The 17,657-nt window shown below is 43.5% G+C and overlaps 1 protein-coding gene across 2 annotated transcripts in view; it reads right to left on the reverse strand.

The window, feature by feature from the left end:
* LOC121557119 (centrosomal protein of 112 kDa) overlaps positions 1–17,657 on the reverse strand; it is a 120,314-nt gene that overhangs the window by 66,565 nt on the left and 36,092 nt on the right. For both annotated transcript variants that reach the window (XM_045213720.1, XM_045213721.1), the window contains 8 exons: positions 16,886–16,985; positions 16,223–16,341; positions 15,222–15,365; positions 5,576–5,730; positions 5,153–5,282; positions 2,511–2,603; positions 2,089–2,148; positions 442–521 (listed from right to left, as the gene is read on the reverse strand). In XM_045213720.1, coding sequence (XP_045069655.1) covers positions 442–521; positions 2,089–2,148; positions 2,511–2,603; positions 5,153–5,282; positions 5,576–5,730; positions 15,222–15,365; positions 16,223–16,341; positions 16,886–16,985 — 881 coding nt within the window. The remainder of the gene's footprint in view (positions 1–441; positions 522–2,088; positions 2,149–2,510; positions 2,604–5,152; positions 5,283–5,575; positions 5,731–15,221; positions 15,366–16,222; positions 16,342–16,885; positions 16,986–17,657) is intronic.

Here is a 17,657-nt window from a genome sequence, read left to right on the forward strand (position 1 = left end):
ATAAGAACTCTCTATGGAGGTTCCTATGTTTCAGCATGTGACAGACAGGCACATATGGAGAGACGAAAAGCGACAACATTTCATATAGCTTCAAATATCCACTGCAGTTTTCAATTACTGCACAAGGGTGAGCTCTGCAAATTATAGCTGTGTCCCGGGCCCTGTAACTAGCACTTACCAACGTCTGAGTGCTTAAGCATTTTTCTAAATCAGTGACTTTGGGAGATTGTATCATTGTATAATTGCATGGATGGAAGCATGTGTTGGCTCGCCGTGATACATTTTTCATATGCTGGGATTTTGGGTTTGTGGGTTGGTGATGTGTGTGAACAAATCCCATGTTTCTGATGTGTTCTGAACCAAACTGAATGGCAAGTCCCCAAGTAGTGATGAAATGAAAGAATAAAACAGATATTTGATTTACAGTGTTTTACTACTCACTTCAGTGACTCTTCAAGTTTGGAGATCTTCTTATTGGCCTCTTCTCTCTCTTTCTCCGCCTGGTTGTGTAGGGCACGCACCTGTGTGATTGTGTGAGTGAGTGAGAGAGAGAGGGGTAGAAACAGAGACAGACACTATGACAGCAGGTCCATCACTCAGCAAGCCCCCCTGTCCATGACCTTATCCACCTGGAGCCTGGGGTTGCCTCTTCCTGACCTCTAACTCCACCTATCATCAAGCTGCCATCTGGGCCCGTCTCCTGATAGGTGCTTAAGGGTATACAGACAGAAAGATTCTTTCATCAAGTTTACTGGGAGCTGGAGAAAGGATGTGCATTGTTTCCATACAATGTTATAGAGTGGGTCTGTGCTCAAAAAATGTGACTGAAGGATGCAGCTATTTAACTATTTATTCAACTAACAACTTCAATTCAGTCACACAAAGATGAAACAACAGAACGTGAAATGGCATTGACCCTCACCCTGACCCTGCTAACAGAGACCCAGACCTGGTAGCTAGCTAGCTTGCAGGTGTATCAGTCCAGTCCCCCAGTTCAGAGGTGCCTGACCTGAAACACACAGCCCTGCTACCCCCCCACCCCCCTTTATGACTGACTGCCTTGCCCTTCAACATGGGGGCTTTACTTTGAAGATGAACCAGGTGTTTGGACCTACATCTTAAAACCTGATCTTCACCCACCTGACTCTGGCCTGGCCCGGACCAACTCATTAGATGAGGGTATTTTTTATGACAACACGTTGGCTTTGAAGGGAGGCTTGAAAGAGAGAGGGGTCGCTGCCATCGCTGTCTGGCAGCAATTAAGGTCCTTGCTGGATTTAGCTGGGGCGACTAAGCATGGCTTTTCAGAGGACAAGACTTCATCTCCCGTCCCCTATGGCCTTAAATTGGGCACCGTTACACCACCACCCAAGCTCCCCACCCCCCCACTGTTCTCCTTCACCTTCAACTGGTCAACCCTACACCCCTCTAACCCTCCCTTGACTTTCAATTGGTCAGCTAACCCCCATCCCCCCTAAATGTCAAACCCTCACTCCTCCAAATGTCCCTCACCTTTCCACTCCACCCCTCCTCCCCACAGCCACTGAGCCCTGTGGACCCTGTGTCCAGCGGTAGTCTGACCTGCTAATCACAGCTTTGAGTTTACAGGCAGGACATAACATATCAAAGGGAAGGGTAGAAGGGGAGCTAGGCAGGACCATGTGGGTCCAAGGCTTTTATCTCTCCCATTTAACCACAGTCAGTTTGTCAAACTAGGGCCGCTGGAAAGGCAGGTAGAATTTAATTATGATCAGGCTTTAGGTTTCACAGAGTTGACTTTAGGCACTGTAGGCCTACATAGTTATGTAGAGTAAAACTCAGAGGAAAGGACGCTCCTTATTAAGACAAAGTGAGACAGACTTTCTTTGTTTATTTAGGGCCTATATACTAAATAAGAGGACAGCCATATAATCTCAATTTGATATGAGAGTATTGTATCGATACAAATATAGATTTGACATGTGGGTAACTACATTGATTTGACATGTGGGTAACTACATTGATTTGACATGTGGGTAACTACATTGATTTGACATGTGGGTAACTACATTGATTTGACATGTGGGTAACCATTGATAGGGATTGTACCTTTTTCTCACCGTCGTGCTGCAGATCTGCTTTCTCTTGTTGAAGTTTCTTATCTGTGTCCTGGAAAACACAAGTCAGTAAGTCTGAAACATTCATACAGAACTACAAGTTATTGTTGTGTGAGATGTGTTTTCCCCATTATTCACGTTCAAACTTCTTAATAATAAATAATAATATGCCATTTAGCAGACACTTTTATCCAAAGCGACTTACAGTCATGCGTGCATACATTTTTTTTTGTGTATGGGTGGTCCCGGGGATCGAACCCACTACCTTGGCGTTACAAGCGCCGTGCTCTACCAGCTGAGCTACAGAGGACCACGTTGTTGTGGAATTAAGCCATTCTCTCTCACTCTCACACTCTCTCACGCACGCACGCACGCACACACACACACCCACACACACACACACACACAGTTTACCCTGAGTTGTTTCAGTCTCCTGTGCTCACTGTCCTGTAGCTGCTGTCTGAGCTGAGCCACTGTCTGTTCCAGGTCCTCAATCACATTAGAGGCCTGGGAGAGAGGGAGAAATGGAGGGATTGAGAGAGAAAGAGGAGAGAGAGGCAGGTAGCCTAGCAGTAAAGTTAAGAGCGTTGGGCCAGTAACCGAAAGGTTGCAGGGTCGAATCCCAGAGCCTACGAGGTGAAAAATCTGTCGATGAAGGCCCGTAACCCTAATTGCTCTGGATAAGAGTGTCTGCTAAATGACTAAAAGGTTAAGTGGAGATAGAGAGAGAGAGAGAGAGAGAGAGAGGATAACAACAGGAGTCTTATCTAACACAGCCACATTATTCAGCAGCAGGGGAATATAAATGCTGTCAAGTCTTCAGTTGAAGATAAGTCATACATAGTACAGCATAAGATATGCCTATGCATTCTACAACATCTTTGAGGGAGTGTGACCAGTCCAGCTAATAGTCCTTGCAGTGGTGTACAGTAGCATCAGGTGGTGTAGCATCTAGTTTTTCTATACTAATGTGGTTGGCTACCTTACGCCTCGATCACACCGACAGCGTCATTGCGTTTTGGTACACCAGAAATACATTAATTTCCAATGGAACGCTGTCTTTCCCTTGTAGCATTGCGTTGCAGAGGCAGTTTAGGTGTGTTCTGTGTGGTGCACACGTTGGATTTATCGAACATATGCATGAAAAAGGTGAATGTTGAACTTTTGTTGCACACACATCCAGATGATGCTGTGTACCATTTTGCGCAATGACACTGTCGCAGTGCAGTAGTGTTCTACAGTAGTTTAGTCTATTAACAGTAGTGTTCTACAGTAGTTTAGTCTATTAACAGTAGTGTTCTACAGTAGTTTAGTCTATTAACAGTAGTGTTCTACAGTAGTTTAGTCTATTAACAGTAGTGTTCTACAGTAGTTTAGTCTCATAGCAGTAGTGTTCTACAGTAGTTTAGTCTAGTAGCAGTAGTGTTCTACAGTAGTTTAGTCTAGAGCAGTAGTGTTCTACAGTAGTTTAGTCTCATAGCAGTAGTGTTCTACAGTAGTTTAGTCTAGTAGCAGTAGTGTTCTACAGTAGTTTAGTCTAGTAGCAGTAGTGTTCTACAGTAGTTTAGTCTAGTAGCAGTAGTGTTCTACAGTAGTTTAGTCTAGTAGCAGTAGTGTTCTACAGTAGTTTAGTCTAGAGCAGTAGTGTTCTACAGTAGTTTAGTCTAGTAGCAGTAGTGTTCTACAGTAGTTTAGTCTAGCAGCAGTAGTGTTCTACAGTAGTTTAGTCTAGTAGCAGTAGTGTTCTACAGTAGTTTAGTCTAGTAGCAGTAGTGTTCTACAGTAGTTTAGTCTAGCAGCAGTAGTGTTCTACAGTAGTTTAGTATAGTAGCAGTAGTGTTCTACAGTAGTTTAGTCTAGTAGCAGTAGTGTCTACAGTAGTTTAGTCTAGTAGCAGTAGTGTTCTACAGTAGTTTATTCTAGCAGCAGTAGTGTTCTACAGTAGTTTAGTCTAGTAGCAGTAGTGTTCTACAGTAGTTTAGTCTAGTAGCAGTAGTGTTCTACAGTAGTTTAGTCTAGTAGCAGTAGTGTTCTACAGTAGTTTAGTCTAGTAGCAGTAGTGTTCTACAGTAGTTTAGTCTAGTAGCAGTAGTGTTCTACAGTAGTTTAGTCTAGCAGCAGTAGTGTTCTACAGTAGTTTAGTCTCATAGCAGTAGCGTTCTACAGTAGTTTAGTCTAGTAGCAGTAGTGTTCTACAGTAGTTTAGTCTTGTAGCAGTAGCGTTCTACAGTAGTTTAGTCTAGTAGCAGTAGTGTTCTACAGTAGTTTAGTCTAGTAGCAGTAGTGTTCTACAGTAGTTTAGTCTAGTAGCAGTAGTGTTCTACAGTAGTTTAGTCTAGTAGCAGTAGTGTTCTACAGTAGTTTAGTCTAGTAGCAGTAGTGTTCTACAGTAGTTTAGTCTAGTAGCAGTAGTGTTCTACAGTAGTTTAGTCTAGTAGCAGTAGTGTTCTACAGTAGTTTAGTCTAGCAGCAGAAGTGTTCTACAGTAGTTTAGTCTAGTAGCAGTAGTGTTCTACAGTAGTTTAGTCTAGAGCAGTAGTGTTCTACAGTAGTTTAGTCTAGTAGCAGTAGTGTTTTACAGTAGTTTAGTCTAGTAGCAGTAGTGTTCTACAGTAGTTTAGTCTAGTAGCAGTTGTGTTCTACAGTAGTTTAGTCTAGTAGCAGTAGTGTTCTACAGTAGTTTAGTCTAGTAGCAGTAGTGTTCTACAGTAGTTTAGTCTAGCAGCAGTAGTGTTCTACAGTAGTTTAGTATAGTAGCAGTAGTGTTCTACAGTAGTTTAGTCTAGTAGCAGTAGTGTTCTACAGTAGTTTAGTCTAGAGCAGTAGTGTTCTACTGTAGTTTAGTCTAGTAGCAGTAGTGTTCTGCAGTAGTTTAGTCTAGTAGCAGTAGTGTTCTACAGTAGTTTAGTCTAGTAGCATTAGTGTTCTACAGTAGTTTAGTCTAGTAGCAGTAGTGTTCTACAGTAGTTTAGTCTAGTAGCAGTAGTGTTCTACAGTAGTTTAGTCTAGTAGCATTAGTGTTCTACAGTAGTTTAGTAGTATATGTGGTTGGCTACCTTAGCAGCGGAGAGTGTGTGTTCCTGTTGGAAGTGGCTGATGTCAGTCTCATGTTTGGTCTGGAGCTTCTGCAGTGTGTCTTCATGTTGCTCACTCTGCTGCTCCTTCTCCCTCAGCAGAGACACCCTCCTGCACAACACAACACAGACATACTCAATACAGACATACACACAGTCAGCACAACTCACTAATGATTGCCAGAACCACTGACTACTATAAGGCCCTACTGCTTGGCTCAAACAGAGGCTGGAGCTGGGGCTTAGGCTGGGGAACTTGTAGTCGGATTGGATCGATAAATGAATTGGGGGTTGTCTGTGTATTTTGGGGTGAGACTTTTCCTTTCCTTTTTTCCATGTAAGGTTTGGGAAGAGAACAGTGAGTTGGTGGATGTTGGTGACCGTGTTGTGGGGTCTCCTCCTCACCGTCGGTTGGCTTCCTGCAGCTCAGAGCTGATGGTGGCGATGTGGATCTCCATCTGGCCCTTCTCCTGGGTCACCTTCTGCCTCAGCATGTTACCGTTCTCCACCTCCACTGACAGCTGCTTCACACGCAGCTCCAGCTCCCGCACTGTCTGCTCCTATACAGGGGGAGAGGACCAGATAAATAGAATCATTCTATTTGATTATATTTCTCTGGAGAGGACTTTCAGCATGAGAACCATCATTGACCACAATCAAGCCGAACAATTCTGTTACAGATGTGCCATCTTAATAGGACCCTGCTTCTCACAGCAGGAAAATAATTCTGCAGCAACAGGAAATGCAAATTATTATGTGGATTATAATTAATGGACATTTTTGTAGGGGTTGATACATTTTTCATTAGGGCAAATCAAGGCTGACATTTTTAAGTGGAAATCACAAACTTTAGAAGCCTTTTAAAATCTTGAATACACTACAATTTGCATTTCCTGCTGAGCAGGAAAAGTCTCTGCGACAACAGAAGTGATCAAATTAAGATAGCAGACTTGTACAACCCAGTTTCACCCCATTGTTCTACAGCCTGAGTGGGTCATCAATCCAAACCCACTTTACCAGTATCATCCTTAGCCTGAACCAGAAGAGGCTGGTGGGAGGAGCCATAGGAGGATGGGCTCATTGTAAAGACTGGAATAGAATACATGGAACGGTATCAAACATATGGAAACCACGTTTGACTTTGTTTCATTGATTCCATTCCACCCATTACAATGAGCCCGTCCTCCTATAGCTCCTCCCACCAGCCTCCTCTGGCCTGAACTCACTATCCCAGCACCACAAAACAGTTTACCCAACTGAACTCAATCTCAATTCTACAGTCAGCCTGAACTGACTGTGTTTCTCAGCAACCAGATTCTCCAATTCTCAGCTAAGCAGACATCAAAGTCCTCAGTGCACCAGGGAGAGATCCTATCAGGTGGGACTGTTTTAAAATACACATCTGATGCATCTGCAGGCTTTTCGTTCCCTCTGCAAAATCTCTAAGAGAAAGTTGCAGAAATAGAGGGACTTCAAAAAGTCAACTGTTCCATCTGCCTATGAAAACATCTTCTCTCTTGTTCCCAAAAGCGTTTTTCCCTCTCCCCAAGCTGCTGTTTCTTTCTGTTTCTCCTGCTCTGCCTAGTTCTGACTCCTCCATACACTCCTCTCAATACAAGTTTAAAGGGAAGACAGAAGCTGAGCTCATAGCTCTTGGTCTACGTAATCCCACCAAATCATCTAATCCCATTATTCATAAACCAGACAACCGCTCCAGATGACCAATCAGACAGACACCCTCATTCTGAACTCAATGGATGGTGATCAAACAAAGTCCAGGGGCGTGTTCATTAGGGTACATCATAGCAAAACATTTTGCAAAGGAAAACAAAAATGTCCAGGTAGTCCCTCCCTGTTTTCTTCTGACCATGACCCAGTTGATCGTGACTGCCCAGCTAGCACATAACGTTCTGAGAACCATAGGTTTATTAGAGCTTGGTGAGAGCATGGTTGTCCTATGGTTGTTTTGCATACAACCTTCCCACAACGTTCTGGGAATGGTGCAGGATAGTTGCTTGGCTTTGGAACATTCATCACATTTAAGGAACTTAAAAATAATGTTATTTTCTTGGTATTTCATAACTTTAACAGAACGTTTCCTACAAGTTCAAACATGGTTACATTTAATTTAACATTTGGTAACGTTCTAGGAACGTTCTCTAACTGGTTTGACATTGGGAATGTTCTCAATTACGCTCAGAGAACGTTAAGAAACAATGTTCTCCTGTGGGAATTTCAATACTTCAGCATAAAAAAGGTTTAAAAAGAGGTTTAAAAAGAGGTTTAAAAAAATCCATAGGGGCTGATTCACTTGATCCCATCTTACTGCAGCTCTCTGCCCCACTTATTGCAGAGCCATTGACCTATATTTTTATCTTGACAATTTCTGGTGTTATCTCTAAGATCTGGAAAGCGGCACATGTCCTCCTCCTACATAAAGGAGGAGATCCTTCTGACTTAGATAACTACCGTCCAATTTCCAAATGATCTTGCCTTTCCAAAGTTTTAGAATCCCTGGCCAACTCTCAGCTAAGAACTTTAACTTCTCACTCTATTCTAAATCTGGTTTTAGACCTGGACATAGCACCGTTTCAGCTGCTACGCTTGTTTTAGATTATGTGTAAAATTGCTTAGATCATAAATATAATTGTGCTGCCTTATTTATAGACCTTTCCAAGGTCCTCGATACTGTTGAACATCACATTCTCATTCAAAGGTTGACTGAAATAGGCCTGGATCAGGTTTCTTGCAAGTGGTTTGAGAATGATCTGTCAGACAGGACACAATGTGTGATTTCTGATGGTGTTAAGTCTAGTTTCCTGGATATTATAAAAGGTGTACTGCAGGGGTCGATATTGGGACCTGTTCTCTTTACTATTTATATAAATAACATTGGTCTATCTGTTAAAACTTGTAATATTCATCTGTATGCATACAACTGTTACGTATGCCATTGCCCCAACTGTTGACCAGGCTAGAGCTGCAATCTGACCTTGTTGCCTTACAGAAAGACCTGGTTGGTTTAAAACTTGTAAAACGGGTAAGACTAAATTCATGTTGTTCTTTAATTCTCGCAAAAATGTTTCAGATGGACTACATATTTATTCATTTGATGGTTCTCCCATCGATCAGGCATTTGGATTAACAAAGATTTAATGTTTAAAAAACATATGGATAAGCTAGTTAAAAAGCTAAGATTTAAAGTGGGCTTAGATCTTGGCTCTTCCTAAATAGCAGGAAGTAGATTGTATAGTCAACCTTCCTGCCAGTTCTTGACTATGGTGATACCATTTACCAGGTTGCAGCAGTCACTACTCTTAATCCTTTGGATGCCATCTTCTATAGCGCCATTTGTTTTATCACAGGTGACAGTGTTAATACTCACCACTGCATCCTGTATCAAAAGGTTGGCTGGTACTCATTAAAGTCCCGTAGATCACTTCATTACTCCCTTTTTGTTTACAAAGCTCTACTACATAAGCTTCCAACTTACCTAACTTAGTTGTTAAAGTACACAGGGTTGGTTAACTCTTGAGGTTCCTCGGGTCTCCACCGAACTCGGTAAATCCGCTTTTAGTTTTAATGCACCTCATTGCTGGAACCAACTACAAAATACATTCCAATTGGATGTTCTGGTGCTGGTCAGGCAATTTCTAATTTTGATTGGGGACCTTCGTACCGAGGAATGTATCTGTTTTTCTTGATGTGTGTTGTGCTGTTTGTTTTACACTGTATCTGATTTTGATTTGGTCTTATGAATTGTCCAGTATATGCAGGGCTCCCATGTGAAAGAGACCCTAGTCTCAATGGTGACTTAAATAAAGGTAAAAAATATATATATATATATACTTCAAATCAAATCAAATGTTACTTGTCACATGCGCCAAATACAACAGGTGTAGAGCTTACAGTGAAATGCGTACTTACAAGCCCTTAACCAACAATGCAGTTTTAAGAAAAATAAGAGTTAAGAACATATTTACTAAATAAACAAAAGTAAAAATAAAAAATAACACTAAAATAACAATAACGAGGCTATATACAGGGGGTAGTGGTAACGAGTCAATGTGCGGGGGTACAGGTTAGTCGAGGTAATTGAGGTAATATGTACATGTAGGTAGGGGTAAAGTCACTATGCATAGATAAACAGCGAATCCGGGTAGTCATTTGATTAACTGTTCAGCAGTCTTATGGCTTGGGGGTAGAAGCTGTTAAGGAGCCATTTGGACCTAGACTTGGCGCTCCGGTACCGCTTGCCGTGCAGTAGCAGAGAGAACAGTCTATGACTTGGGTGGCTGGAGTCTTTGACAATTTCTAGGGCCTTCCTCTGACACCGCCTGGTATAGAGGTCCTGGATGGCAGGAAGCTTGGCCCCAGTGATGTACTGGGCCCTACGCACTACGCTCTGTAGCGCCTTGAGGTCGGATGCCAAGCAGTTGCCATACCAGGCAGTGATGCAACCTGTCAGGATGCTCTCGATGGTGCAGCTGTATAACTTTTTGAGGATCTGAGGACCAATGCCAAATCTTTTCAGTCTCCTGGGGCGTTGTTGTGGCCTCTTCACGACTGTCTTAGTGTGCTTGGACCATGATAGTTTGTTGGTGATGTGGAAACCAAGAAACTTGAAGCTCTCGACCTGCTCCACTACAGCCCCGTCGATGTGAATGGGGGCGTGCTCGGCCCTCCTTTTCCTGTAGTCCACGATCAGATCCTTTGTCTTGATCACGTTGAGGGAGTGGTTGTTGTCCTGGTACCACACTGCCAGGTCTCTGACCTCCTCCCTATAGGCTGGCTCATCGTTGACGGTGATCAGGCCTACCACCGTTGTGTTGTCGGCAAAATTAATGATGGTGTTGGAGTCGTGCTTGGCCACGCAGTCGTGGGTGAAGAAGGAGTACAGGAGGGGACTAAGCACGCACCACTGAGGGGCCCCCGTGTTGAGGATCATCGTGGCAGATGTGTTGTTGCCTACACTTACCACCTGGGGACGGCCTGTCAGGAAGTCCAGGATCCAGTTGCAGAGGAAGGTGTTTAGCCCCAGGGTCCTTAGCTTAGTGATGAGCTTTGAGGGCACTATGGTGTTGAACTGTAGTCAATGACCAGCATTCTCACGTATGTGTTCCTTTTGTCTAGGTGGGAAAAGGCAATGTGGAGTGCAATAGAGATTGCGTCATCTGTGGATCTGTTGAGGCGGTATGCGAATTGGAGTGGGTCTAGGGTTTCTGGGATGATGGTGTTGATGTGAGCCATGACCAGCCTTTCAAAGCACTTCATGGCTACAGACGTGAGTGCTACGGGTCGGTAGTCATTTAGGCAGATTACCTTGGCGTTCTTGGGCACAGGGACTATGGTGGTCTGCTTGAAACATGTAGGTATTACAGACTCGGTCAGGGACAGGTTGAAAATGTCAGTGAAGACACTTGCCAGTTGGGCACTTGCCAGCATGATCTGAGTACACGTCCTGGTAATCCGTCTGGCCCTGCGGCCTTGTGAATGTTGACCTGTTTAAAGGACTTACTTCAGCATAACGTTTTCTGCAGGTTTCCTCATGGTTCTATTTAAAGTCATGTTCTCAGAACATTAAGAAAACCTTCCATAAAAACCACTACAAAACATATACATTCCGTTCTCAGCATCAACAAAACTCTATCTTGTTAAGTGTGTTCAGGTTTGTTGGCTGCGACCACTAATTATCAACACCTGATCTTAAAGAGTGCTTGTTTACTTTGAAATGGGGTCTGTTTGAATATCCTAAAATGAACACCTTCGTAAGAGGTAAAAAAAATACATGGCATGCTAGCTCTATCCTGGTGGTGCTGTGGACTAATTCTATAGATAGAGAACAGAAGATCATAGGTTTGAATCTTACTGATGCTGTGCCACAATAAAAAAGAAATGTATTTGCAGGACTAATGCCTAAGAAAATACATTTCCATGCGTTCCATTCCTTTCTGTGCTTGGAGTTTAAAAAAAGTTAACCCAAACTAAGCTAGCAGTGTTACTAAAAGTCTTATTGAAACATTCAGTGAAAGTTAAGAAAGTTATTCAAAAACCTCAAAATAACCTATAATCTCCGTTCTCAGAACATTAATAAAACCTCCCAGGAAAACTTGAAGGGAACCATAGTAAAATGTTCTCAGAACGTCCCTGCAAAAAAAGTATGTTCCCAGAACAGGCTACATTTTCACTTCAAATTTCTGAATGTTTAACAATGTTCCATTTTACCGGTCAGGAAACTGATGGCTTCGTTTCCAGAACCAATGGAAAACCAAAAAACATATGTTCCCACAACTTCCAAGGAACCAAATGTGCTAGCTGGGTGATGCTTCCACTAGTGTCTTAATAAAAAGAGTTGATTCAACCACCTACTCTCCCTGTGTGACAGTTTGGAATGCAGCGCGTTCGCAGGTTGATACAGGTGATGACAGAGTGGCTGGTTAAAGATGGGGAGCGTGCAGTCCTCTCTAGCCGATGAGAGAGCCGACTGAGACAGGAGAGTTCTGTGTGTTTTTGGGACGGAGAGTGACAGCCAGAGCCGTCAGGCCCTGTGAGAGGGGTCCTTTGTGAATTGTCTGCAGTCGGCCAACAAGAGTGCCTTAAGAAAATTAAGGGGGAACGAAGGGGGACTGAGCCAGGACGTGTGCTGACACTTAACGCCCTGGCAGGGGATGAGACGGAGAGGCTGTGTGTGTGTGTGTGTGTATGTGTGTGTTTGGAGCACTCCCCTAAGCACCAGGTGTTAGCAGCACGTTACATTAACGGCACTGAGCTCCACTAATGGGCTCCTTCAGAGAGACAGACACAAAGTGACAAGTGTGTAGTGACAGGCTACATATTAGCTTCGCTCTTCTGAGTCCTTCATAGATTTAACTAGGATAAAAATGGGTCTTCTTTGAAGTGATAAAAAACAAATTTGGCCCCAAAAATTATTTATCAAAGACAAGTTGCATAACATAATGTAACAGATTCAATATTCAGTGATGGATGACCTACCAATGCCAGTTAAAGAGGTGGTCTCACTTAAACATATTCACACATATTACACACCAGGAGAAGACTTGGAGTGCTTGTATGCTGTGGTCTCCATGCCACCTGTGGTTGTGTGTGATGCAGCTAAAGATGCTGTTATGGTACAGGAACACTGTAGTGGCCTGTCAGGGACGTGTTCTGTTCTCCTTGTCTCCGTTGACGCACACAGACAAGCACACACACACTCACAAAAAGATTTCATTCATATTTCACCTTGTCTTCATTTTGACATACACTCGCAGCTGCTCTACCTGAACTGTTCTAGACACCAGACAAGTTAGAAAAACAATTACAGGTGTCAAAACAGCCTATGTGAAAATGTGTGTGTTACAGTGGCTTGCGAAAGTATTCACCCCCCTTGGCATTTTTCCTATTTTGTTGCCTTATAACCTGGAATTCAAATAGATTTTTTGGGGGGGTTGAATCATTTGATTTACACAACATGCCTACCACTTTGAAGATGCAAAATATTTTTAATTGTGAAACAAACAAGATAAAAGACAGAAAAACAGAAAACTTGAGCGTGCATAACTATTCACCCCCCAAAGTCAATACTTTGTAGAGCCACCTTTTGCAGCAATTACAGCTGCAAGTCTCTTGGGGTATGTCTCTATAAGCTTGGCACATCTAGCCACTGGGATTTTTGCCTATTCTTCAAGGCTTCAGCTCCTTCAAGTTGGATGGGTTCCGCTGGTGTACAGCAATCTTTAAGTCATACCACATATTCTCAATTGGATTGAGGTCTGGGCTTTGACTAGGCCATTCCAAGACATTTAAATGTTTCCCCTTAAACCACTTGAGCATTGCTTTAGCAGTATGCTTAGGGTCATTGTCCTGCTGGAAGGTGGACCTCCGTCCCAGTCTCAAATCTCTGGAAGACTGAAACAGGTTTCCCTCAAGAATTTCCCTGTATTTAGCGCCATCCATCATTCCTTCAATTCTGACCAGTTTCCCAGTCCCTGCCGATGAAAAACATCCCCAGAGCATGATGCTGCCGCTGCCATGCTTCACTGTGGGGATGGTGTTCTCGGGGTGATGAGAGGTGTTGGGTTTGTGCCAGACATAACGTTTTCCTTGATGGCCAAAAAGCTCAATTTGAGTCTCATCTGACCAGAGTACCTTCTTCTATTTGTTTGGGGAGTCTCCCACATGGTTTTTGGCGAACACCAAACGTGTTGGCTTTTTTCTGGCCACTCTTCCGTAAAGCCCAGCTCTGTGGAGTGTACGGCTTAAAGACATGGACAGATACTCCAATCTCCACTGTGGAGCTTTGCAGCTCCTTCAGGGTTATCTTTGGTCTCTTCGTTGCCTCTCTGATTAAAGCCCTCCTTGCCTGGTCCGTGAGTTTTGGTGGGCGGCCCTCTCTTGGCAGGTTTGTTGTGGTGCCATATTCTTTCAATTTTTTAATAATGGATTTAATGGTGCTCCGTGGGATGTTCAAAATTTCAGATATTTCTTTATAACCCAACCCTGATCTGTACTTCTCCACAACTTTGTCCCTGACCTGTTTGGAGAGCTCCTTGGTCTTCATGGTGCCGCTTGCTTGGTGGTGCCCCTTGCTTAGTGGTGTTGCAGACTCTGGGGCCTTTCAGAAAAGGTGTATATATACTGAGATCATGTGACAGATCATGTGACACTTAGATTGTACACAGGTGGACTTTATTTAACTAATTATGTGACTTCTGAAGGTAATTGGTTGCACCAGATCTTATTTAGGGGCTTCATAGCAAAGGGTGTGAATACATATGCATGCACCACCTTTCCGTTATTTATTAGGTAGAATTTTTTTAAACAAGTGTTTTATTTTTTATTTTTTTATTTTTTACTTCACCAATTTGGACTATTTTGTGTCCATTACATGAAATCCAAATAAAAATTAGTTTAAATTACAGGTTGTAATGCAACAAAATAGGAAAAACGCCAAGGGGGATGAATACTTTTGCAAGGCACTGTATATATTGAAACTCTCACTCTGTCAGATAGCTTTGATAGACTTCACTTTACCTTCTGGTTTTTGGCAAGCACCAGAAACACTGCACACAGAAACACTGCACACGGTTGCATGATGAAAGACAAACATAATATTTCAGAGGGCTTCGATACTGAGACATCAAATAGAGAGGGGGAGTTCAGAGCTACCTCACCTCAGCTGACATCTCTTATGAAGAGAACAGGGGTGTGTGTGTGTGTGTGTGTGTATGTGCGCCCGTGTGAGTGCGTGCATGTGTACCTCTGTGTGGAGGTCAGCCTAAACTAACAGCGGGTAGAGCACCTCATTTCATTTTACATTTACATTTTAGTCATTTAGCAGACGCTCTTTTCCAGAGCGACTTACAGTTAGTGAGTGCATACATTTTCACACTGGCCCCCCGTGGGAAACGAACCCACAATCTTGGCGTTGCAAGCACCATGCTCTACCAACTGAGCTACAGGGGAGAGAGGGCCCTTTCATGTTGCGGGTCCCACCTGGCTATAGACTGTTTAATTATTAAAGAGGGGTCTTACCCGGCCTCACACGGCCCACTTTGATGCTTCTTAAATTCCAGCTTGCTGACAGACTAAGGCCAGGAGCAGCTATCGCTGCACATGGGAGCGTGTGTGTGTGTGTGTGTGAGGAGAGAGAGAGAGAGAGAGAGAGAGATAGAAAGAGCGAGAAAGAGAGAGAGAGAAAGTGTATGCATAGGAGTGTACACTTTACCCGTGAAAGCTGCTGAATGCAAATGTCTGTGTGTGTGAGAGAGGGAGATGCAGAAGGAGTATGTGTGTGTGTGTGTGTGTGTGTGTGTGTGAGACAGCGAGAGAAAGTGTGTTTGCGTATGTACTGTATGTGTAGGAGTGTACACTTTAATTGTGAAAGCTGCTGAATGCAAATGTCTTAAGAGAAGCTAAATTCATTAAGTACTGTACTGTATCTGACTGGCCCGTTGCTGATCATCCTTACCTAAACCCCGTCCCCTCCTTGGTCCCACATTAGGTCCCTAACACACAGATCAAAATAAACAGCCCCTCCCCCCCCACTCACGGTAGTCCGTGTCTGGGCGCTGTACTCGGCCTCCATCTTGGCCAGCCTCTGGTTGGTGTCCTCCAGCAGCTCCTGAATGTTCTCGGTGTGCTTCTTCTGCAGCTCAAACTTCTCCTGCTCCATGCCCGCCACCGCCGCGTGCAGCTGGGGAGAGGATGGGCAACGGACACCACCGCGTCAGTCAGCCTATCACAGCTACTACTTGTGGTACCTCGGCTACCTCCATTGGCCTAGGTGTCCAATCAGTCATTCTACTGTACCAGCTCTGGCCTGTTCTGCGTCTCTCTCTCTCTCTCTGCGTCTCTCTGTCTCTCTCTCTGCGTCTCTCTGCATCTCTCTCTCTCTCTCTCTGGGTCTCTCTCTCTCTATGCGTCTCTCTCTCTCTATGCGTCTCTCTCTCTCTATGCGTCTCTCTCTCTCTATGCGTCTCTCTCTCTCTATGCGTCTCTCTCTCTCCATGCGTCTCTCTCTCTCTATGCGTCTCTCTCTCTCTATGCATCTCTCTCTCTCTATGCGTCTCTCTCTGTCTCTCTCTCTCTCTCATTTTCAATAGATATATCAAGTCAACCCTTATTCAGGGGCGAGATACCTTATTTTAAGGGCAGGAGAGTTAATTTTTCTCATTACATCTAAGCAGAGCTTTCCTTATGGATTTCGCTATCATACGTTTAGTCATACGTTTAGTGAACCTGAACAGAAGAGGGGAAATGTAATTGAGATCTCATTGAGCGGCTCAGTTAACTAAAGTTAGAGGGACTGAAAAGACAATTTAGAGAAGACTTACTAACATTATTTTTTCAATAATAAAAACACACTAAATAGAATAAAGAATCTAGAATCTAGAATAAAGATTTCCCAGCTCTACAGTGAGCCTGGCTTGGTTGAGGTCTGCCCAGATTCCGCCCTTTCAAATCCTTCTATAGCAGCCTTCCTCAGGCTCAGGATTGCGTAGGAGCTAGGGCTGGTTGGAAATCCAGTTCAGCCCTTCAACTTTCCTTTACCTTTTTCTCCCACTCGTTTTTCAGGGAGTCGGTGCTCTGATCTGACATCTTCTTCAGCTCACCGATCTGCTTCTCTTTGCTCTCGCAGATGACCTGGGACTCGCGCACCACGCTTTGAACTATGGATGGAAAAACAACACATACACACAGACAGAGAACTCAGTAAGGCCCTGCCTCAGGGCCTACACAAATGTAGACAGAGACACACACATACACACACACACCAATAAACGTTTGTTTCTTTCACACTACTTCAACTAAGTTCTGTGTTCAGCATGCTTTGTTGGCCTCGTCATTGTTGTTTTATATTGTATGTCAGCACTAAGAATATCTCCAATCTCCCATATTGTGTCTGGGTTAAAGCTGAGTATAGAGAACGTCTGCAACTAAATAGCTCTGTGTTGGAAGCGTACTGTACAACATGCACCGTCACTAAAGATGATGTTTATGACAAGTGTGAAATATCAGTGGGTCTCATAAACGTGCTGTTAGAAGGAGCACAGCTGGGTAGCATCGCGCCACACCAGTGGGGTCTCCCCCTGTAACAGTAACACTGCGTTTAAAATGGGATTTTACTCTGAGTGTGCAGAGACACACTGGTGTAAACATCCCCTTGAGTCTGCCTCCAGGCTCGACCCCCACCATGACTCCACAACCTCTGACCTTTCTTCTCCAGCTTGCGCACACTCTCCTCCGATTCCTTCTGCTTGGCTCTGTACATGGTCTTCAGCTCCTCGATCTCGCCATTCTTACGGTCTAAAATCTGAAATGGAAAAGGGACAGGCAAATTCAACCTCTTCAAAAGTGTTGCATGTTGTTTCATAGTGTTGCAAAATGTTGCATAAATAGTGTAGTTCCGGATACACCTCATTTTCAGCTCTTCCTTCATTTCTCACCTACTGTTTTTGTTCAGGTGGTTATGATTCAGCCCTTCCTTCATTTCTCATCTACTGGTTTTGTTCAGGTGGTTATGATTCAGCTCTTCCTTCATTTCTCACCTACTGTTTTTGTTCAGGTGGTTATGATTAATCTCTTCCTTCAGTTCTCATCTACTGTTTTTGTTCAGGTGTTTATGCAGACATTCAGGAACTTGCTCATTAGAAATTATGTGCTTCAATATGATTGTAGTGCACTGTGGTTGGTGCAAAATGTGTGTCTTCATACCTTTGCAAGCTAGACTTATTGAAAGTTAACAACTTAAATTAGTAGCAAAGGCCCCATCCAGAACCAACCCTTAGCACTAGACACTTGTTTAGATCTGAAAGGATTGGATAGGTATAAGCAAGATGACAAAATAATCAGCTGGGTGGACACTACCATATCTATCCAATTCTTTCAGATCTACATGAAGTGCCTAGGGGAAGGGGCTAGGGCCCAGAATGGAGCAATATTGTATAATTGCTACACCTGAGTTTGAGTGATTAGGTCACTGATT

The sequence above is a fragment of the Coregonus clupeaformis genome, unplaced genomic scaffold, assembly GCF_020615455.1.
Source record: "Coregonus clupeaformis isolate EN_2021a unplaced genomic scaffold, ASM2061545v1 scaf0145, whole genome shotgun sequence".
In the NCBI taxonomy this organism is placed as follows: Eukaryota; Metazoa; Chordata; class Actinopteri; order Salmoniformes; family Salmonidae; genus Coregonus; species Coregonus clupeaformis.